General features: G+C 41.5%; 1 protein-coding gene across 2 annotated transcripts in view; it reads right to left on the bottom strand.

Moving 5' to 3' along the window:
• STAG1 (STAG1 cohesin complex component) overlaps positions 1–24,938 on the bottom strand; it is a 305,757-nt gene that overhangs the window by 119,444 nt on the left and 161,375 nt on the right. For both annotated transcript variants that reach the window (XM_090051339.1, XM_090051340.1), the window contains one exon: positions 18,604–18,677. In XM_090051339.1, coding sequence (XP_089907465.1) covers positions 18,604–18,677 — 74 coding nt within the window. The remainder of the gene's footprint in view (positions 1–18,603; positions 18,678–24,938) is intronic.

Raw genomic sequence — 24,938 nt, forward strand, 5'->3', positions numbered from 1 at the left:
AATTATCTAGTGGAACAGGTTATCAGGAAAGTGGAAAATCAGACATCACTTAGCAGTCTTTAAATACACATTGGTTCTTTCTAAAAGACCTTCGTTAAGTCAAAAACACGTTACTGGGTTAACACGGTTCACTGTACAGAAAAAAAGATTAATCTTCCCCAGCAGCAGAAGTCATGGGGTGAAACGCTAGGCTTTGTATTATGCAGAAAGGCCAAAGAGATAATAAAAAACAATCTTTTCATCTTGACTTAAATGTGAGAACCTATGACATACAACTGATTGATCACTTTGCTGTATTGAATTTTCTTTGATTGCCAGGCCAACAGTATAGGGATTAAGTACACGTTACATTAGGGAGCTACCAGCAACAAATACTAATACTACTGCTACCACTAATACTACCAACAATCAAACACATTTTTGGAACATTACAGGTGGTACCCTTCATCACAATCATAAATGTGTGAGATAAGCTGCTACTCTCAATCATGTGATGCTAGGAAAGGGGTAAAGCTTGGTCAAACATATGGGCTAAAATGAAGGATGTATACTAGCCAAAAATATCATTTTCTGCATAATGCATATGTCACTGTAAAGAAATTTTACCATGTGAATGAGAATGATTGCCACAATCTTGGCAATTTATATTTATTTAGGTTGTAATTTCTGGGAATTTTCCATCACTGGGAAAGACAAAATCCTGAGATATATAAAAGGACAATGTCAACTTAAATTCAATGCCCTAAGAATTATTTATCAAAATCTCAATATCGCCACCATTATTATTATTTGATAGGCAGTATGTTATTTCATTCCTATATTGTGGAGCAGCTGATTATGTCATGCCTGTTCAGCCTTTCTCTACTCTGTCCATTTACATGCAGTAAAATATATTTGGCAAAAAGGTATTACAACAGCCAGAGTCACAACGTGAATGGAGCTGAAGAGAGAAGTATAAAGCAGAGTAAGGGGATTGTTCTCTCTCGCTCTCCTTGGCTGGGCAATGAGACAATTAGCCCTCAATGTCCTTTTCCCAATCTGCACAGTTTTTTTAGTTTTCCTCTGATAGATTCTTTGGCAGGTAAACATACCAGGCCAGTATTCTGAAGACCTTTGTAATCATCAGTCTGGGAGTATGCACTTTCATGTGGAACACTGTCTCTGGTAGCACTCCTTGGAAGCACACTAGTCCTGGCCTGCTCCACCTGCACAGCTTCCCCAGGAGGACAAGAGGAGCTGCTCCTGGGGAAACAAGGAGGATAAGGAGACCATAAGGCCTATATCCTATGTAACAAGGGTCCTTCACCCAGATTCGTGTGTCAGGTTGCCCACAAAATCTGTGTCAGATTCCCCAGCCTGTACCCCTACCCTCAGTAAAGAAGCCTCTCTGTTGTATCTCAGTGGAAAGATTAGGATAGAGCCAGCGGATCATTAAACCTAGTGGCATCTTTTAAACATTTGGCTGGGTGAGATGGATAGAAAAGGCGGTGCAAACAGTGGGGAAACAACGGCGGGAAATATTTTTTGAATATTTTAGGAATAAAGACATATGGCTTGATCATCAGGGTGCTCAGCTCTGAGATGCTTATTCAGAAACAATTTAAACACATGCTGCGTGTTCACCTTATGCCTAAGTGCTTTGCTTTATCAAGGCCAAGAGCACTTAACATTGTGGAGTATTACATCCCATAATGAACAGCTTAAGACATTTATGCACATGCACTTATCTAATACAGAGATACTATCCACTCACATTTTGCTTTTTCAGAGGCAGGCAACAACAGGTGGCTTACAGAAGAGCATGATGAGAAGAGCATGATGAGATTACTCAACACACCATTATGTGCATGAACAGGAAATAGTCAAAAGGCATCAACCAAGTCCCTAAACTGGGATAAGAATTAGCATGCAAACAGAAGTCCCAAAGAAGACAGAAATGAGGGTTACTCACCCGTCACCAGAGTTCTTTAAGAGGGACTCTGCACTTTTGCACATGACATACAACAGTGTAGCTTCAACATCAGAACCATCTTCTAGCAGTGCCTTGTTGGAGCACTCTCACACCTGCCCCTGCCTCCTGCCCTGTTCCTCAGTCTGCTGAGGATGAGGCCAAAGAAAAGATATTATGCTCAGTTCAGTTCCAACCACTGCTTCGAAAAGTCCAATGTTGTAGGACTCTGGGCTCCACAGAAGAGAAGGGAGGTGGGAGTGTGAAAGAGCAGAGTCCATCTTGAAGAATTCTGGTTACAGGTGAATACGCTTTATTTCTCCTTTCAGAGTTTTTTGCATATTCACACTTAGAGTAATTTGGCATGCGACACTTGTCTCCAGCTGGTCAGATACAAAATCTTCATTAAACTGCCTCTGCAATACTGACTCAACCAAGATGAGTTTCTACTCTAGCTTTACAGAAACAGGATTCAAAGTATATCTTTAATTTCCAATTGCAGCCCAACCTATCTTTAAAACTGGGGTTTGTCTAAGGCACACCACGGAAACAATATTTGCTTTTATGGAGTTCAGTATAAAACCCTATAAGGATAAGAACAGAGGTTTGCTTGTAATAATCCTTGGTACAAAGTTGAATTCATGTAGATTGCACACTGATATAACTACCTTCCTCTTATTCTTATCCCCAAAAGTTGCAAATGGTTTTGGTATATTCCGCAATTAATCTGGTGCTATTCTTACAGAAATCTAAGGCTTTCTTGACACCTCAAGTATGTAACTTAAACTGATTTAAATGAGAGTGAGATGCACAATTACAAAACGTAGAATAATTGGCTCAGCTACAGTACCACAGAAAAGGACCTGGGATTATAGTAAACCTCAGACTGAATGAGTCAACAGTATAATAGTAAAAGCAGAAAACCCTCTAATACCAACTTAGGAGGTATTAAGAGCAATATCACAGGCAAGTCAGAGGATATGATGCTTTACTCCAGGTTTGTTCATGTACAGGCTCATGACTAGTTACATTGCAGCCTGTGCAGTTCTAGAAACCAGAAAGTGAACATCACCTCATTTCTCCTTGTCGAAGGCAAAGGCCCAGGCAGGACCACTGTATCCTGGAAGTAAATGCGTGGCTGAAACTGTGCTGCTCGTGGGAAGGCTATAGATTCTTTGACAATGGGAGGATATTCTGGGGAGGAGGACTGCTATCAAAGGATGGGATCCATCCAACCAGAATCAGAAAGAGCATCTTTGCCCATTGTCTGGCCAACCTAGAAAGGAGGGCTTTAAATTAGGTTCCACAAGGGATGGAAAACCCTCCAGCAACACAGAAAACATCCAGGGGAGAAAGGACTAGAAGGAGCAACTCCACTCTTAGAAAGGGCCAGACAGCCATAGGATAGCAGCAAGTGGTGCAAAAGGAAGCGAGCAGGTTGAAATGCAAAATACATATGCAAGAACTATGGGGAATAAGATAAGCTGGAAGCCGCAGCCTGTGAAACTATGATCTGATTGGTATCACAGAGATCTGGTGGGATACCTCTTATGACTGGACATTTAACGTTGAGGGTTACACTCTGTTTCAGAGGGACAGGGTTGGGAGAAGAGGTAGTGGGGATGCCTTGTATATCAGAAACGCATACACTTATTCCCTGGTCCAGAAAGGAGATAACAGCAGAGCAAAATGCATTTGGCCAAAGATAAAAGGCAAAAGATACAGAACCAGTATAATGGTGTGGATTTATTATAGGCCATCAACTCAGGAAAAGGAGGTGGATGAGGCCCTCTTCAAGGTGACAAACCTAACCAAAAGCGTTCGGATGGTGCTGATGGGAGATTTCAGTTGTTCAGACGTTTGCTGGAAGAACAATTCAGCCAAACATAAAATGTTGAGTTAGTTCCTAACTTGTGTGAAAGACAACTTTCTGTTCTGGAAGGTTGAAGATGCAACTAGGGGATCATCTGCCCTGCATGTTGTCCTGACCAATAGGCAAGAATTGGTGGAGGATGTGAAGCTGATGGGAATCTTGGAGGGAAGCAATTTTGATGTGATAGACTTCTAGATCCTGAGACTGGGGACAGGGGGAGAGAAAGCACAAGGTCAGCAAAACTAGGATGGCTAGATTTCAAAAAGTCACTTAACCAAACTCAAGGAGTTAATAGGCATGGTGCCATGAGAAGACACACAAAGATACACAGAAAGAGCTGGAAGCCTCTGAAGGGTACCATATTGAAAGCTCAACAAGAAACTGTTCTAATGAGATGGAAGCACAAGAACAATGGTAAGAGACCAATGTGGCACAAGGAGTTTCCAGCATGCATCAGGTGCAGAAGGAAAGTAAACAAGCAATAGAAAAATGGCAGGTCACAAAGAACGCATACCAGAAAATAGCAAGAACCTGCAGGGACAAAATCAGGAAGGCAAAGATAAAGAACAAGCTGCACCTGGTGAGAGAAGTTCATGACAACAAAGAAGATCTATACATATGTTGGCCAGAAAAGACAGACCAAGAAAACCGTGGGTCCACTGTGTAAATAGTCCGGGTGAACTCTTAACAGAGGATGTAAGGATGCTGGAGATACTGAACAACTACTTTCCTTAAGTTTCACAAAAAAATTAAGCTGTAGCCAGACACCTAACCAGGATTATTTGGATAAAGAAAGGGAACAAACTGAAGGATAGATAATAAGAGAGACAGAGAGCTTTTGATGGTCTGAATGAATTCAAGTCAGCAGGGCCTGATGCACTTCCTCCTAAGGTACAGAAAGAATTGGCAGCAGAGTTCTCAGAGCCCTTGGCAATGTTGTTCATAAAGTCGTGGAAGATGTGCAAGGTACCACAGGACTGGAAATAGTGCCCCTCTTTAAAAAAAGGCAACAAGAATCTGGGGAACTACAGATCTGTTAGCCTCACTCACCACAGTACTCTGGAAGTTACTGTAGCATATCCTAAGGAAAGCCATTCGCAAGCATCTGGAGGAGGAAAGGCTGATAAGCATCCAACATGGATTTACTAAAAACAAATTGTATCAAACTAGATCACCTCCTTTGAAAAAGTAACTATTTGGGTGGGTGAAGCCAATGCCACCCTACAGACTGTGAGTTGTTGCCTGCCTCTGTAGCAGGGGGCATGACCCTCTATCTGGGATTTCTTGAGCATTTATTAACAAACCTTGCAGCAGCAGGAAATTGGCTGCTGCAAGGCTTGCTCGGGCAGGGGTTTGGATTAGATGACCTCTCAAAGTCCCTTCCAACCCTTCTTCTCTGTGACTAGGTCCCCCACCCCCAATGCTAACCTCTATATTTGGGATTTTTGGTTGATGCTGGTGACTCAAATCAGTGGCAGGGGAAAGGATGGGAAGGGGTGGCAAGCAGCAGCAGGGTTCTCCCGGGCTCTGAAGCTGTGCCAGTGCAGTGGTTCCAACAACTGTGCTGATTAGCTGCTACCCCACCTCTACCGGGGAGTCGTCTGGCTTGGGAGAATCCCCATGGATCCAGCCCCTGGGGCAAATAAGTTGGATAGTCCTGTGCTACTCCTTAGTATTGCTGAGGCCTCACCTGGGATACTATATCCAGTTTTAGATACAGCAATTTAAGACATGTATAGATTAGAAAGAATCCAGAGGAAAGCAACCAAAATGATTATAGGCCTCGAAAACATGAGAAAAAGTTGGAAGAATTGGATTTAAGTAAGCTGGAGAAGAAATGATTTACTAACAGTCTTCAAATATGAAAAAGGTTATTATAAAAGAGGATGGTGATCAATTATATTTGGTGTCCAAAAGAAACAAGAGAAGTAGTAATAGATCAAGCTGTAATTAGAATGATTTAGGGTGATTAAGTAATGGAAATGATAATTGGATAGGTTTTGGAATCATCATTCTTAAGTTTTTTAATAAAGGTTAGACAAACATTTATCTATGATGGTTTAAACAGAGATGACACTTCTTTGAGCAAGGAGTTGGACTAGATGACGTTCTAAGGTCCTTTTCCAGCTGTATATTTCTATGATTTAGGAAAGAATATGGACAAGTTACTGGGTTAGTTGAGATGGAAGTCTGTTACTCCCTTGGAAAAGAATTCAGGATGTGGGAAAAAGATACATTTTTGTGGAAGGCTGCAAAGAGCAGAATGGCCATAAGAGCTTGTAGCTAACCTCACCCAGTAGTAGACGTAATGGTCTTGGTGACAGCTGCCTTAATAGAAAAGGTAGAATAGGGAATATTCTCCAGGAGGTTCAGAGGGAGGTTTCTTGAGCTAGTTAACATCTAGTGCTGGTGTAAGTTCTCTGACCAGACTGCAGGCATTCATCAGTTCCTGCAGGAATATTTTACTATGTCATGACTAAATACTTACTGTCAATTATATGAAGAGCAGAGACAGCTGCAAGATTCAGTTACAAGCAATACAAAAAATCCCTGAGGTACTTCAACACAAACTGAATGGGAATTAAAGCTGTGTTTATTATAAATACTCCACAGAGAGGGTCCTGTGTATGACTGTAAACTGCATCTGACTGGAGGGTTTGCTGGCAATGTGGTGGGTAGCTCCTACAAAATACCAGTGTTGCAACCTCCGGAGTAAGGCAAGTATAGGGTGTCTCAAAACCCTAGCCCCCACTGCCTTGTGGGTGCTCCTTAGTTTGAGAAAGGCTAAGGGACATCACCGTGACAGAAATGCCTCTTTGCTGAAGCATTTGGAAGCCAGCAGCTGTTTCAATTTGCTGTTCTTTGGCAGAAGCTACAACCAGCACTGAACTTCTGGACTTGGACTGGCATTTGGACTTTGTTTTGATGGTCTAAATGGGGGTGGGCGGGGGTAGGTCTAGGGCAGGTTACACTCCTCCAAACTGTTGCCTAGGTGTAAGCATCGAAGGTCTTTGTACGATGGTCATATGGATCTCTTGAGCATACACCGTGATTCAGAGGATTTACGGTTGCCAAGAAGACTCCAAAGAAAAACCTTTCCACTCCAGTTTATAATGTCAACAGGCTGGCTGTTTCCTGGAATTGAAAACAACATTTCTGACTTTTTCTGAGCAGGACATTTCCAGGTTTTCCAGAATTCTGTGGCCCATGCTATCAGATAAAGAGAATGTGGGTCTAAATTGGCAGATCCAACCCTCTGTTACACTGATCAATTGCTGAGAGAAAGTGACACACACTTTGTGACAGCTGTGAAAAATGTAAACAATCAAAAAAAAGACTGACTACATTTCATATTTTCTTCATAACTTTCTGAATTTGAGGAAATGGAGGAATATGAAGAGGAGATTGATCTGCAGTCTAGTAGAAGTGCATCTGATAAGGACTGGCAGTCTGCTTCTACTCTTTGGCAAAATATCTGATACTTGAAGTTGTGCCTTGGTTGCAAATATACCAGCAGGTCTTTTCCCTGGATGTCCCATGGAGAGGAAATGTCATTTTCCACTGAGTTTCTGAGTGATCAAATGTACCAATTGTCAGTCCCTGCTCAGCTGATTTATGAGGATGCTGCCCTTGACCACAAGGTGGAGAGCTACGTCATAATTTTTGTACCAAATGGATGAGTCCAACACAGCCAGAGCTTCTGTGCATAGCTGGCTAGAATGACAAACCTCCTGTGCTTGTTCATGTAAAATACTGCTCTCCTATGACCACTTGTACTATTGTGATGTTTATCCGAAAGAAAAAGAACTCAAGTCCAACAAACTGTTCTTAATTGTGATAAGATAATATACAAATTCTTCTTCCAGGAATGATCATCAATGGTCTGTTCTGTATAGCAAGTTCTTCATCACATACTGGAAACATCAGAGGTGAATGTGGCTGAGAGAACTGAAGTATTTGAAAGGTACTGCTTTTAAGAAACCGTTAGAGAAACTAAAAATGAGTGCATTTTCTTCTCCCCCTGCTTCACAAACGTGGCCATAGGGAAAACATCCAGGAGGGCACAACCCAAGATTAAAGGTGGCATGAACAGCAAAAGCAGCAGCTAAAAGCAGGGCCCTCTGGCTAATATGAAATTGTTCTGCAGTTTTGATGGAACATTCACTGCTCTGCTAGTTGGCTGCTTGCTACAGCCATCTCTTTCCTTCTCCCCTTCCCTGCATTTCCCTTTCCTGTCACCTTCTTTTCAACGCCAGCTTCACTGCACACCTGCTATCCTTCCCATCATTGGTTTATGAAGCTGCACCATACCTTCTGAAGAATAAAATGCAGAAGGTACAACCATATTACTGTCTAATGAGGAGTCAAGCACCTAGATCCAAAGTCACTTGCTATGGTTCAACAGGCCCTTGTTTCTAGGACAAACACAACATAGCATGATTTCTACTACAGTGGTGCACAAGATAGATCTGTGCAAGGCAGATTCAGGATACAAGAAATCCTTTACCCCAGTTAGGGGGTTTCTTATGCAGCTGTTTAATTCCAGCTTTTCTGTAACTTTAACAATATCAATGTGAAGTCCAATATTGTCACCTGGGCCATGATACTATCTCCCAGTTGTATCAGAATCCCTTTCGCAAATTCTCTATCATAATGGCCTTGAGAAGAAGGATAATCTGTTGGCCTATATGCCTAGAATAAAGTCTCTGTTATGCTCCAATATATCCAAACCATGCTCCAAGAGGAAAAGGGCTAGTGTCAAGTTTATCGTGGTCTAGATCGGCATTCCACTTCAGATTTGAGATGAACTGCACGAGAAATTATAGAAATGGCAAATGAAGGACTGAGAAAGGCAGGGAAATTCATGGGATGAAGTTTCCATATTTCAGGGGAAGCCTACACTTGCAGCAGAATGGGTTTAGCAGTAAGTTTGTGTTCTCTTTGTTTATAGGGGTGGGGAGGGAGGAGAGGAAGCAGGGGGATTTAGAAGGAATACACTCATCTGCCTTTTCTTTGCTTTCTCTCTCTTTTCTGAGGACATTACATACTCTGTCATTTGAAGAATTTCTGATTTGTTTGCTGATCAAAATGATGGATGTGTGCTACTGCAGCAGTCATTAATCCTGCAGGAACTGAAAAAGTCCGAAGTGACCCCAGATGTCTTACCTGGCATTATCATAAGAGCAAGAAAGCTTGTTTCTTTTTGAATAAGATATTTGCAATAGTTTTTGCCCTCAAACATCTACTAATCTGGATTTGAGTTTTGAAAACTGTAGTTGAGGTTTTGGAACGGACCCATCCAGAACCACTGAAATGCCACCTTAGGCCTTACCATGCTTTTTAACCCACTGAGGGAGCTAGGGCGGAGGCTGGCTTCCATAGTTATGGATCCTTGGTGTGAAGAATCATACAGTTTAGTTGCTAATGTCTCCTGTAGCAGTGAGGTCTGGAGCTGAGGCAGCTGTCCATTCCTTTTTCTGGTGTGAAGATACTGCATTTGAGCATCTCAATGGCAAATGGCCTTTCCCCATAAAATACACATCCAAAGCCAGGCATACCGCAAGGCAAGAAGTACACCTTTTGAATCCTGGTTTCTTTCCCTTCAATTCTACCATATGAACAAAATTAAGAACTAAAATAACTAATTACACTGAAATAGGACAAATAAAGTTACAAGACTTAATAACCAGATTGGGAAAGCAGATAAAACAGTAAGTTGGAAATGGAACAATCAAGTCCAACAAATCTGTGTCAGACTGACCTGGTGATGTTCCTGGTCCAACTCTAGTTGGAAGGAACTGAGCCAGCTGGAAACACTCTGACCTTTTATGCAGTCATACCCTCAGGAAGCACTCAAGAGTCATGAAAGAGGGACAGAAAAGGACATGAGAGTACAGTACTGTGAACACGCAAAGCTACAAGAATGTTACACTGTCCAGACTGCACCATCACCTCATCCCCTGCATATGGATATGCAGTTATTCACTTGAAGAATTATAAATCTGATCTGAAAATAAATTTCACTTTTTAAGTCAGTAACAACTAAGGAGAAACATTTTGAACAATATTATTTTTAAGTAGGCAGTGTTTCTTTTGAATCCAAGACTGACACAGTAAGATATCTTATGCCTTACAGCCAACATTGCTATCACTTGTTATGTGTTATTATTTACGAACATTTAACTTATTGTTCTAATATTTCTAAATAGTACTCATTATTTACTTTTACCTTTATTAGCAAATATTAGATTATACAACTGAACTAAAACAGATTAGCTATTTTACAGATAGGTGGAAAGAGATGGTCTTTGCCCACAAAGATTTTATAATTGAAAAAAATGAAAACAAATGAAAGGTGGATAGAAGACATGTAGAGGATAACACAGATACAAAGAGGACACAGTTATGAATGGCAGCTCCTGTTAATTTTATCATAAAGGTTCAAAAAGAATTTTGCAAAAAATTGAACACAAAATCATAGGAAAGTAGGGCTGGAAGGGACCTTTCAAGGTCATCTAGTTCAGCCCCCTGCTCAGTATTTTCCCATGGCTCAATTTTTAGAAATACAGTAAAAACTGTGTTATCCGGCACTTTACCATCCAGAATGCTCTATTAACAGGCATCTGTCACAGATGCCAATAGAAATATTCCTTCATGTACCCAGAAAAATTCCAATAGCCATCCGGCATCTTGCCATGCGCTTCTCATAGATCTCTTCTTCACGGAAGCTTCAGGACGCTGCCGAGCTGTGTTGCTACCAGCAGTCTCAACTGTAAACATCTGCCATCACAATCATGTTGTGCTTGTGCTGTATGGTGACTTTACTGCTGAATATTTCGCCCAGCCTGCACATATGGCTACCAATACTCCATCAACAAGCAGAGTACCAAGCGAAAGCTAACCATAAGTATAACTCTCAGATAACTGGCATATTTAATTAATCGGCACCCCCTATTCCCCACGGATGCCAGGTAACAGAGCTTTTACTGTAGATTTTTTTACTCTCAAACTCTAAAAGAAAAAAGCAACCTAAGAAAGGAGCCAAGTATGAGAAACATCAGCCCAAAGACATATATGCTGCCAAAGCTGTAAGCAATGTTAAACACAAGGAGGCAGATCTTATTAGGCAAGTCAATAGATTCAGGTGCCTAAGTATGATCCTATTCCATCCTGTTTGAACCCTGAAAACCTGTCAGTACAGAAGGTTGATGAGTTGTCCCTTTTCACTGTTTTTTCTTGTGACTTAATCTTAAGGCCAAGATCACTGTGTGTTACAAAAGGAGACTCATAGATTTTCAGGGACTTGAACAAATTAGAATAGGAACAGGCCCAAAAAGTGTTTAGCTACAAGCTTTGCTACAAAACATGCTCCAAGCTGCCCTTCCACCTAAGTCACTGAAAGTTACTTTTTTGTTTTAATAAAACCCATTCTACTACATGCAAGACAGATGTGCAGTAGAAAAGCTGTATCATGGGAGAGAAGGTAGCTTAAACATAAATGAGGTCAAGTTCTCAGCAGACATAAATCATTGCAACTCCACTGTGGTCACTTAGAATCAACCAAGAATGTGGCTATATGTATTAATTGACGTTAAAATCTTTAAATTGTTTTTGTAAGTAAAGGAAAGTTACTCAGCTGAAAATCTGTTTCTCTTACAGTGTTCCCAGGGCCAAAAGCTGTGCTACTCCAGCCATATGTGTCCTTACTAAAATAGAGGAGCTCCCATTTAAAGTCTCAGAGTTATACATCTCATGAACTGAGTATGCTTCATACACACTAAATGGCTCAAGAACAACCTTATGCACCCTGGCCCTCCATTCATAAGCCACTAAGACAAAAACTGTTCAGATATTAGTGCCAATGCAGAGGGAAGCCTGCACTGAGGCTCTGGAAGAATTCTTGAGAGAAACCTTACTTATCTCATGGAAGAATTTGTCTTCAACCTCTGGCTCCACACCTTTTTCATCTGCCAAGACGCAGCAAGTCAATGATACGTCCTTGGAGCACACTCTATGGCAGATCCAGAATCCATGACCATTCCTTCTGGATAACCACCTCTCCCCTTCTTTCCAGACTTTGGCTCCCACTAACTTAAACCAGAACGTGCTCAAAACAATCAGAATTTTCTCCACCCAGTTCCAGTCTTTGCTAAGCTCTCATCCTACTTTTCTTTCCTTGTTTAGTAATGCTTCTCACAAATGCCTTCCCTTCATTCAATCAGGAGCCTAGGAATTCAAAATCAGTGTTTTCTAGTCCAGTTATTTCTGAGTCCCCCAAAGTAAAGGATATCCATGCCAGATTATGACACAGATGCTTTTAAAAAGTGGTCAATAATTTTTAGGTAGTTGTAGTTAAGGGAGAAACTCTTGGCTTCCATCATCCTTTCCTTAGATCCATAAGACTGGTTCATGACTTTCAGGATGTATCCTTCCATACTGTCACACAGCAGATTCATGGAAATCATATGAATTTTTTTAATCTCCTGGGACTCGATGTCAGCTTAAAAATAACTGAAATACTGGTCTTGCATTTACAGGAATGGTCATAAAATCCCAACTTCTACAAGCTTATCAACAAAACCAGAGGTTCTCAACTGGTTTAGACTCAAGACAACCCTCATTAGGCTTGAAGCACCCCTTGGAAAATGCCAGCTCTTACTCTTTACTTGTTTTTGACTACAGAAAATTATTAAAGCAATTCAGCTGCTGCAAGGAACTCAGAAAGACCATAACAAGTCAGAATGTTTTTAACACCATGAATTCCTGTTTGAAATCTCTGGGTTTATCTTGTGATTCATGTTTGCACACTTACCAGTTGACCCTGGTTGAGAATCACTGAACAAATCCAACCTGTGTCTCATCTCTGATCTACTACCATATCCACAAATATATTCAACAGTCAGATTATGCCTTGGAAATCTAGTTCACGAGGCAGTCTGCAAATGGGTGAAGCCTCAAGCTAGACTCTCATCAGCACATTTGCAAGGCCGACTCTGATTTATCAACTCTGCAGGGATCACAGTAACCTACCTGCTACTGTCTCAGTGACTATCCCATTATCCCTACACTAGGCAGAATTCCCAACAGTTTTAGGTGGCAACTCTGGTGACATACAGGATGTGGGAACTTTAACTGAAGTCCATAAAGGTACAAGTTAAAAGGAGATCAGTTCTGGAGCTCAAAGTAATTAATTTATTTCATAGATTGTAAGGCCGGAAGGGACCTTGGAAGATCATCAGGTCCAGCCCCCTGCACCAAGCAGGGAAGATAACTGGAGGTCAGGTGACCATGGCAAGGTGACTGTCTAGTCTCCTTTTGAAGATTTCCAGGGTAGGTGATTACACCACCTCTGGAGGGAGCTAATTCCAGTCTGGACACTGACTGTGAAGAAGTTTTTCCTCACAGGAAATGCTGAGCCTGAATCAGGAGTTTGTGGCTATTATTCCTGGTTTTCCCCTTGGGTGCCCTGGTGAACAGCTGCACACTGAGTCCTTGATGTACTTATAGTGGTAAGCTGCTACCAGGTCCCCTTCTCAGCCTTTTTTTTCCTCAGGCTGAAGAGTCTCAGATACTTCAGCCTTTCCTCGTATGACTTGTGGAAGAATCACCTCCTTGGTTCTGCTGGAGATGCACTGATTGATGCACGCCAGACTATTATTTGTCCTACTGGCTACAGCATTGCACTGCCAGCTCATATTCATACTGTGGTCTACTACTACCCCCACGTTTCTTTCATTCGTGGTGCTAGTCAGTTTGGTGTTGAGAAGCCTGTAGATGTGTTGGGGGGTCGCTTGTCCCGAGGTGGAGCACTTTACATTTCTGGATATTGAACTTCATCAGGTTCGGATTTGCCCACCTTGCTAGCCTGTCTAGGTGTGCCTGTAATCGTAGCCTATCTTCAAGCATGACCACGTTCCTCCATAACTTGGTATTGTCCGCAAGCTCTTCACTCCCACATCCAAATCATTACTAAAGATGTTCAAATGTACTGGATGGAGCACCGATCTCTGTGGGGCACCGCTGCCCACTTCTCACCAGGATAACACAGATCTCACTACAACACTCTGGATTCTGTCCTGCAGCCAGTTTTTCACCCACCTGACTTTCTTGGAATTAAGCCCACAATCCTCCAATTTTCTCACAAGGACATTATGGAATACTAGATCAAAGGCCTTTTGGAAGTCAACCTGCTCTCTTGTGTCCAGGTAAAGCTTTAGTCTGTAAAACTTTCCTTTTCTTGTTAAAAAGCATCACTGCCTAGATCCCATTGGACAACACCACTATCACACACCAGATCAGCAAACAAGACACTGTTTCCTCTGTTAGGAAGCCAGGCATTTTTGTAAGAGGTGCATTCAGCCTCAATACTGGTGGTCCTTGGTCTCCCCCAAAGTGAACCTGACCTGGAGGTCACCTAAGGGAGCAATCTGCACCGTACAAATTATTTTCAGGTAGATTCCATTCTCTGGGCTCTTTCTTTAAGGTAAGGCAGTCCCCATACAGCTCTTCACAACCAACCAGAATGAAAATGCTATTAAGCTTTGCTTTAGAGAGGGCAAGAGATCATACTCTCTTACAAAGGCTTCTCTCTGTGACGGATTTAAAGGGTTTCTGAATACCTTAAATCCAATTCTTCTCTTTCACAAGTTTCTTTGGAAGATCAGGCAGGGTAAAGCCGCAATGACCCTAACAACTCCCAAACAAAGCCCCTCCTTTGTTTGCCGAGTGGGAGAGCAGGCATGAGAGACCCTCATATGTTCTACCCTAGACCCCTGTTCTTGATGGGGCAGAACCTTTCCCAGTGTTATTTATCTGTTTTATCACATGAATATTAAACATGAGGTGCAGTGGGTCACCACACCAATTTTTAGGCAATGTTCAAAGAAATGAATTGATGGCTTTGTCACAACACAACAAAACTGTGTCAAAAACAAGAAAAAGACAAAAAGAAACCCATGCAAATCACACATAATAGACCCTAAAAATAAAGTACTTGTGGACTAAATAAAATAGCAGGAAGAATCTTTGACAACTGCAGGCATAGCTGGGATTAAACTTTAGACTTCCAGATCTATACAATACTGCTTTAGCAACTAGGTGAACATTTTCCTTTCCAAACACTGATTTAATATGGTATAGGCTTTACTTGTCCAAAAGTAAGAGTTAGGAAATTAAATAGAAAAAAATCCTACAATTAATGCCAAACACTGACTTACTCTGAAAACTAGGTAAAAAAAAATCATCATAAGGTTTCAGTGTTTATCACCTCTCAAAAATTTCCAAATCAAGTGTGTTCAACCAACTGTTAGCAAATCAGATCTTGTTCTTTCTCTATGATCACCAGCAATAAGAGTTTCTGAGGTCACATTCTGCCTTCTGATGCAGTTCTTCAAATACAACTTCCTTAATAACACTGGATAAGTGTAACTAATTAGAACTTTTAAGCAAGATGGAATAAAATTCCATTCAAGTTCTCCTGGATGTCTTAGCTCCTATAAAGTTAAAGAAGGAAAAAAGAAAAAAAAAAAAAGATTGGGAGAGTGGTAAAAACCATTTTCTATTACTAAAACAAGCAGATAATGTTTTAAATGTCAACAATGGACTAAATTATCTCAGTTATATTTCAGATGAATTAGTTTGGATTTTCAGTAGTATCACTCTGAACAAGAATGTTGCATAAAAGAATAGCTTTGTGCAATGAAGTGACATTTTTACACAGTGGCTTTTCCAAGTGTTTTAAGACTCAAAAGCTGAGTATTTAGAAGTCAGGACACTCTACAAATTGAGACTATTCTGACATGATTAACCCAGAACAAAGAGATTTTCTTTGCAATCTTAGTTACAGTAAATAATACTTGACTTGTGCCTTAACCTATCACCCAACTCTGATGAATCATAGCATAGCAATATTTGCCAGGCACAGAACTTCTGACATTTATTTTCTGACAATGGACTTCAGTATATGTTTCATGATCATTGAAAATGCAAGTGTAGATTTTAATATACATGACCTACATTCCTTACCACTCACAATTCAACTGCCTAACAGGAATACACATCTAAGGAGCTGAGCAAGTAATGGCAAAAGAAAATAAAACGGGGCTGCTAAAATACCATGTTACATCTACAGAATCAGGTCATCGGCATATATGTTGATAAAAAAGATGTCTAACCCATGATAACCAAGTTCTGTTTTTTTAATAGGACAATGTATAGTGAACTGCTGAACGTTTTTAAGGTCAGCATCAACCTAAGAGTCTGCATTTTAATAAATCAAGGCTGAAGGTCACCAATGCATGGAATGTTATAGCAGAATTTTAAGCTAAAAAAATAGGACACAGCTGCCCGTCTAGTTATAGAAAGAAAAAACTTTTTTGTGATCATAACAACAGTTATGTGGACTAAGGAATGTAAAAAGACTCCACACATCCACAGGCCATTTTGACTATCTAAGGAAAGAACCCTTCAAGGATTTGGCTACAGGCAAATGGATGAGACTTAATGTCCCATCAGCATCGGCATACCCACTGATGCCTGAATTTTGATGATGTTGTCCACATATTATTGGCAGCTGAGTATGTGATATTCTCTCTCTCCTAGGGGCTACAGAGGAATTGAGAAGTTTTGGGAACTTCTTGTAGAATAGGTAAGAGCTTCAGAGGCTGGCAGATGCCTTTTATAGCTGGATACAAACATTTAAATAATCTGGGAGAATTCTCCCAGGTTTGCTCTCCTGGTAGAGAAATTTTCCCAGTAGAGAGCTTGCATGGCTAACAGTACACAGCCAGAGACCACCACCCCCTCTGCCCCTGTAAACCTATCTCTTTATGCTCTGCAGGCTTTCTTAGTCTCTCTGCTGACAGATGGCAGTAGTGCACAGGGCAGCCCTGATTGGCTGACCCAGACTGCTCATAGTCAGTCTGTTTTTTCCCTACAGCATACTGTTGGGATTGTGAAAAGGGTGTGTTCTGCTCCCTAATGGAGTAGCAGAGTCCAGCAAGTGACACACTGCCTCACTGTGAGGGGATTATGGAGACCTATGTTCTCTTCTGAGAAAAGCCATGGCATGTACAGACATTTGCTCTCCCAGGAGAAACTCCTGGGTGTGATATATTCCTGGTTTTCTCAGGTTATTTTTCTCCTGGTGCAGCCATTTTTACCCTGGAAGAAAATGCTGAGCATCTGTACACTCGTGGTTTGCCCTGGGAGAGCAGTGAAAATGTCTGTATGAGGCCTATGACTCTTCTCAATGCACTGCTATAACCTATATAGCACATCTCTAAGGTGGGACTTCATCACAGATCCAACATTAAGTACACAAATCACACACCCACTGTTTTGTACTTTAGAGAAGATTTTGTCTTCTTGTTCACCAGACATCTTCCTTCCCCACAGCACTATCATCATATACTACTCGGTTAGTTTCTTGATATTGGCAATAATTTAAAGCAGAAATATGGGCTGTCAGGAGAGACCTATGCCCAGCGCTCAGCTTACTTCTCTCTGCTGTCCTTTACCAGAAGTGGCAGATGTAGCAACTCCTCAACACAATGGTGAAAGCATGGGCCAATAGGCAAAATTTAAAAGCTGCTCCTCCAACAAAACAAGAAAACCTACCAAATCTTTTATGTTGCTACTACAAGAGAAAGGTTTATTTCTCTCTTTTTGGTATCAGCTCCAGTATAGTCCCATGCTTCTGCTCATACACACTCCCAGAGAACATACTTTATCCACTCCAGGTTCCTTCCTGGCCACTTCATCTCAAGATTTTTATAAATAAACAGAATTTTAAGTTTGAACAATATCTATTCCTTTATGACTGAAAGAATTAATTCTCACAATGTAATGTTTTGCAAACAAACTTGGCAAAATTACCTACATGTTCTTTCAATAAATAATTACATTGTTAAAAAAACTCTTAGATAAATGAGTCAGTTGCAAAATATGGACTAGATTTCACCACTGTAATGCAGGTTCTCTGAGCTACTCCGTGATGCAAGGATGCCAAAAAAAAATTTTAACTGGCCATTATACTCCGACTGATTAATACTGCTCAAAGTGGTGCAATGCTACAACAACCTGTTGGATTATCTGTCCCTGAAATAATTTTAAGAGACATGAGATGAATACTGCTTATTTTCAAATAATTTAAAAAAATGATAAAAATTGATTTGGTTTCTCATTTAATGCTCGTGCCTGTAATTCTTAGTAATTAAAAAACTCAAAGACATCATCTAACAAAAATACAATGATAAATATGAATTAAAATTTAGAGTGTACATCAGTAATTTAAAGATAAAAACTGTTATAACACTTTGAAACTATAATTAAAACAAGCATTACAAACTCAAGAAATTCAGTGTTAAGGTTAAATTTAACAGACATCCAGGACATTAAGTCGTGAAAATACAATGAAAGGACCTGATCAACCTTAACTCTTGTCTCATCATTTCACACAATGACCTTGTGATCTTTATTATGATGTTTTTGTGTTGTAGTCCAAACTTACATGAATAGTTTGGCTCAGGGCCAAAACTGATTCAGTTTTTCATATTTTTTCCCCACATGTTGCTACTTATTGGTAAAAGTAATTTCAATATACAGACCAAAACAGGAACAACTAGATTTTCTTTCTTAACCTCACTGCTTTTAACATCTTTAATTTTGTTTGTAAGATATCTAAAATGTTATATCAGGGGAAAAATCAACATAAATTTTATCAATATCAATATTTATCATTAAATTCAGCAAGCATGGCCTATTTTATTTTTCATTTTCTTACCGGTATCTATGAACAAATATACCCTTAAAAATAGAGTTCATCATATTTTCGATTTCATCTTGATTTTCTTGTAGCTGCAAAAAACAAACAAACAAACAAGAGATCACTAATATTACAGACTAGCATACTGGTATCACATTGAGAATCATTATATAGCACCACATACCTTATTCCCAAGAACACTTAATTCAACAATATTAGATAAACATTTCCTTTTTTCTCTATCGCTCTTAATAATAATATTTTGTACACACACACCACCTTTGTGGAAGGAGATTAACACATTATACAAACAATAATGAAAGTTAAGCTCAGACATAGGTGCTATCATCTCTATTTCTTAGCTAAGGAACTGTAGGAAAGAAAAGATTACATGTTTAGTCATGCTAATGAATCTCACCTGCCATTTAAGTAAAGGGTCTGCTGGTACTTGGAAGCTCTGGAAATCAGGCCACTTAGGCCCCTAGCACATGCTACATTCAAGACACAATTAACCAATAAATCATATCTTAAGAAGTTACCCAGCCACACATTAATGCAGTTAATGGCACGATAAAACAATAAACAAGCCACAAAGTTATTACACAAAATATGTAATAAGTTTATGGCTGGTTCCCACTATGCCATTAATTGAATGTGTGGACACAGTGATTGTAGCTCCCAACCTCCAGAGCACGTGCCCTTGGAGTTGAGGAATCAGATGTGCCCTAGAGCTGCAATCAGCTGGCTTTGGGATGCAGCTGGAGTTAAGGGCTCCATTGTACCCCTACAGCTTGGAGTCTGGATCAGCTGACAGGGTAGGAGTATGTGTTGTGACCCTGCAGCTCAGGGCCAAATCAGCTGACAGGGCTCCTGGCCAAAGGAGGTGTGGTGGGTATCCATGGCTAGGAGTCCAAATAAGCCGATGGGGCTCCACAGGGAGGCGTGGTGCTCCCCCATGCCTGGGAACCCCAGATCAGCTAATGGGGTTTCCACCTGCAGGAGCCTGCTACTTGTCAGTGCAGGGGGAGCCTGAAATTAGGATCCCAGGTTCCCCCTGAACCAGCAATATGGCATGATGGGACCTTGTTCTTGATCCTACAATCATGCTTCCTGTTATATATGTGTGGCATGGCAGGAAGACCTATTGTGGGGGTCACAGTTCCCATAGTGCCTTTAACTGCACATCTGCCAGGGACCTTATAAAGAAGACTAGTTATGGATTTTAGGAATTTTTCCAAACTTAGGTTCTTAATTCTAACACTTCAGTATGTTCTTAAGTTTAAACACATGCTTAAATACCAGTGCCTGCAATGCATACGCTTACTGGTAAATGTGCTTTGCCAAATAGAAAAGCTTTTTCAGAAGTAGGCCTTCGATGCTGCATGTTGAGGCTAGCTCTCCAGACACCTGCACCTAGCCAACACATTGTAAAAATCCTCACAATAGAGATTCAGGTTTATTCTCCCTTACTGATTTCTATAGCAAATGGGATAATTTTACACATAAAAGACTGTTCTTCTTCTAAGTGCCAATAACATAAACTCTCCATGGTCCCAGTTAGAAAGAGCTATTCATCTCTTACATGTCATTATTAGTGGGGGGAAAAAAAGAACCTATTGACAAAATTATGTCTTTCAGTTCACTTGCCTTATTTAGAAGTCTGTAATAGGGATTTATCATTGTAACTAATTCAGATTTAGCAACTGTGTGGAATCTAGCTCACTCCATTTAGCTGTACTAGCTCTGTAAAACTTGGTTGTCATCTGCACACACAAGGCTCTTAGTAGAATTCCCTCTGGGTGTGGGCACAGTTATTATGTGTTTATATTGGTGCAGTTTATTCTTGCAAATAAAGGGAAATAAGCTAAATGGCTGCAAGAACAATATACTAGTACAAATGCATCCATTCTGGGGACTATACTGTTTTAAATATATCAGTAAAAATCATACCACCTAGCCAACAGATCAATCTACAAACTAGATGTAGACCAGACAAGGATCATGATAAAGCAAAAAAGCCTCATTTTTGTCACTAAAGTAAAAATATGCTATTTGACTACAGAAAAAGTAGTCTTGCTGAGCAGAAGGCAGTAGTGTTATATAATTATTTTTCAGAGCAGAACTGCTATTAAGACACAAGACCATCATTTCTCCATTAAGGAGGGCATTATCTCTGCCTTTTATCATTCGTGGCATATCTCAATATCAAAGTAGGATACTGTACAGTGCAAATTTTTCACGCCTCCAGTAAGAAGGCATGACACAGAATTTCTATTAGTGTATATTAATGAATATTATTTTTCATGGATACATTTTAAAGCCAGAAGGGACCAGTAAGATTATCGAGTCTGACGCTGTGCATAAGACAGGCCCAGAGGATTTCTCCTAGGGAACTGTTAGGTTTTCATAATATTCTGCATTTCCGTTGTGCCTTCCAACTTAATAGTTCAGAACATTTTTGCATCACTCTTATTTTATACATGGGAAAACTGAAACAAAAAGGAGCTAATTGTTAAAAGCTTGTCAACTGCCCTGGCACATGCATTATAGATTACAAACAAGGAAGAGGTGCAAAGGGCACAGCTAGATGAATATAGCCCATGCATGTGCCAAAAGATGGAAATATACAAAGGGTTAAGGTTATAGGCATGATTTCAAGGACAGGTACTACAGTTTATTGTCAGATGCAGACCAATTATAAGACCTTAAAATACACAGTGAACTCTCAATGGGACAAGGTGGTAGTTTCTGCTTGTCTCTGTATCTGCTGACTTCAGCTCTCATACAAAAAAAAGCCAGATCCCAGACAACCAGCACAAATAAATGTGGCTTAATCAACCGATATAGGATGTAGGGAGAGAAGAACAATGAGACTGGAGATGGACACAGAAGTCTGGCCACTCTGAAGGGGAACTAAAATCCAAGAAGGTGAGGATTCATTTCCTTGAGAACTTTTGACACGAACCATTAATTGATATAATGCTTTGCTTGCTGCTCCCTGCCTTTTCTGCCACCGTACTTGCCTGGCTCCTCCCCAGTGTAATAAATGCCACACATAGAGGCTGCCTGCGTCACTTGTAGCACCCATGCCACAGGTTGGCCATCCTTGTTGCAGATCAAGGATTGGCAAGATTTTCTGGCAGGGGGCCAAAATGACCCATCTTGAGTGTGAGGTAGACAGGTGCCGGGACACAGTCATCTTGGTCACTTCTCCCTGCCACCCAGATGCAGTACAGTGCAGGAAGAATACCCCTCCGTGCTGCCCAGTGCAGTGTGGGCATAGCTCTCCCTCTGTCAAAGTCCTTGGCACCCAGCTGTAGCTCATCACAGGCAGAGACCCCTCCTGCTAAAGTCATGGCTCCACAGGTCAGATCCAAAAGCTTCACAGGCTGTAGGTTGCTGATCCCTGGGGTAGATGAGGGGAAGGAGCTGAAGTGGATCATCCCCCACGTTTCCCATAAATCTTTTCCATTTGTGGCTGGCTGCAAATGACCTTACTAATCTGCCACTATGCTGAGTGGCAGTAGCATCTGCAGAAAACAGGGGAAACTGCCCACTGCAACAAACAGCGGTGATGGTGCTGAGATCGCAGGCAAATGTGGTGAAATGAGATATGTTTCCAGCACTTTACATGACAGTCTTTCTTATCTCAACAGGCCCAGGGAGCACAGAGACTAGAATTTTTTTGAGAGAAGGAGTGTACAGGTAATTCCAGCCTACAGCCACCCATTCTAACTTGCTCCCCTTGCCTTCCTCAGACAGGGGTGAGCCCAGTCTGGGAAAGGCATAAGGAGCAATTGTTGCTCCTCTCCTCCCAGTCCTCAGGTCACCCTGGTTTGGGGAAGTGTGGGGGAGTACTGCCTCATTGCTCCCTCCCCTCCTGATCTCTCCTATGTTCTCATCCAGCTGCTGAAGAAAAAGGCTACTCTTAGACTGTCGCAATTTCCCCATCATGAGCCAGGTTACTGGCACAAATGAAAGAAAGCACCTGTGTTGCAACTGCCAGCTCTGCCCAGCTCACCAGTGGGTATTCCCCTTCTAATCACCGTGAGGACCAATCACAGCTGCACCTACATTTTCAGAGTTATCTCATTTCTTTTTACTCTACCAGACAGGTGCTGATCAAGGACTTCACCAGATTCATCTAGTAAAGCAGCCTTTGTCAGCCTAGTTGGTAACCTATCTTTTTGTAATGGGTGATTTTTTGTGTTCAGCATATACTAATATGGCAGGTGAGGACACAGGTGCAAACCCCCAGGTGACCTGCTAAACTGGCACACACTTTTCAAATATTTGTCCATCATTAGCATGTGCTGGTGTTTCCCCTTCCCTCAGTGGTAGGTATGAATTATCACTGCCCCTGGATGCTTCTTAACCACCTTTGAAGGAAACACTGCTTGTGCACATACATTTTTACAGCCTTTATATTAATTTCTATAGCCTTCCTAGCCATTCCCCCTTTGGAAAATTAAATTAACAGGTAGGAGAATAGCTATAGGCAGGCAGGTCGAGGGGACATTATACAGAAATAGGCAAGAAAAGGATTCAGTAATAATGAACATCTCATTGATGCAGGGATATCCAGTGGGAAAGGAGGCTATTCAGGAGCAACTGGATATTCTGTGTCTTCATCATGGAATTAGATACAGGATACAGCTTTTGCAGTAGAGCTATGATGCAGAATATCTATTTTTATATCAAAATGAGGGCCTGTATTTTAAGAAGTTAACTGCCTAAAACTGGACCTAGAGCTCAGAGGTGCAAGGCATCTATAAATCTCTTTGAACTCAGCATGAGCTGAAGGCATTATAGTATCTTTACAAAAATCAGAATGCTTATTTATGGTGGTTGAAATGTTTAACTTTAGGGGCCCACATTTGAAGGCTTGCCTCCCTGACTCTGCAAACAGACTGCAAAGCTCTAAAAAATATGAATAGTAAGCACTGAACTCTAATTCCTATGAAATCAATTTAACATGTCAGGATTATTAATTATTCTGCTGCTCATCTTTTTGGCCAAATTGTTCAACTGCTATATTCAGAGCAATCTTTTACTGCTGTCTCGATGGCAACATCCTTTTGGTTAGAACATCCCCACAAAGGATAGCTTTTAAAGTGGAGCAGGCAATACTTGGGAGAGCATGAAATGGGGCCCCTACCTCACCACTAAAGAGGAGGAGGAGTCAGGGAGCAGCTGGCTGGGTCCAGCCCTCTGGAGAGACTATTAGTGGCAGAGGGCCCTTCATTAAAATGGGCACCTGGCCCCAGGTGAGGCCAGCACAGTGCGGACAGTGATTGACAGGCCTGGGCCACAAGTGGTGGGGCAGGTGACGCAGAGAGGGGGTTAGAGGCCTTATAAAGCTAGGACTGTGGCTGAGGCCTGACCAGCCAAAGAGGAATGACTCCAAACTGTGGGGAGCTGCAAGGAAGCCCCGTCATCACTGGTCCAAAGTATTTTGGCCTTATGTTGTAGCTTGCTACCATGGTGTGACACTAACCCAGGGTTGCAGGGGTAAACATTTTGTTTGTGAGCAGATGCTCATATTTTGCATTGCACTGAAGTTTGAACTGGAGGGTCAGGTTGTGGCTGCAGGGGACAAGGAAGCCACCAAGAAGGGTGCCAGGGGCATTCCAGGTCTTAAACCCTTCAAAGAGGGGGCTAAGGCTGGGAGCATGAAGGCCCAGCCACAAACCTCAACAAGCCTGAAGGTTGCAAACAGCAACTGGAAAGAAGTGCTGCTATCAGCTGAAGAACTGTAATGTGGTAGAAAAGACTGAGGGCACAAGCCCAGAGCTCACAAAGGGCAAGACCAGGGCCAGGGGGCCCAGAGCGCGTGAAGTGTGAAACAGGGGCTGGGGACCCCAGAGCTCATGAAGAGCAAGGCTGGAGCTGGGACCTGGGAGCCTAGGGTGCTGGGACAGTGGACCTCAGTCAGAGGGGCCCAGCTACAGTAAAGTGGATAAGGCCTGGGGGCCTCAGCCCAGACAAGGATCTGGGACACAAAGCAACCCCTCACCCCTCCACCCTGTAGAGGCAGACTCCCAATCCATCAAGAACTGGTAGGCAAGACAATAGGGTGAGACCCTGAGAGGCCAGAGGGGGCGAGTATGGTGGCATCCAGACAGCTGCTAAGGAGTGACTTGGTCGTCCCAGGGCAAGACTTGCTGAAGAGTGGTACTCTTTTCCAGTCAGGGCTCATTTTCCACACCTAACTAGTAATAAGCATTAATCTATTAAACATTTTGCCCTGTACTGATACCTGTTTTTTTCCAACTATGCTACTACAACTTTGCAGTAATGCAAACTTTCATGTATATTGTAGGTTTTTCATGCATTCCTGAAGTGCATTTTTA

The sequence above is a fragment of the Crocodylus siamensis genome, chromosome 6 (assembly GCF_052110815.1).
Source record: "Crocodylus siamensis isolate JL-2025a chromosome 6, ASM5211081v1, whole genome shotgun sequence".
NCBI lineage: Eukaryota > Metazoa > Chordata > Crocodylia > Crocodylidae > Crocodylus > Crocodylus siamensis.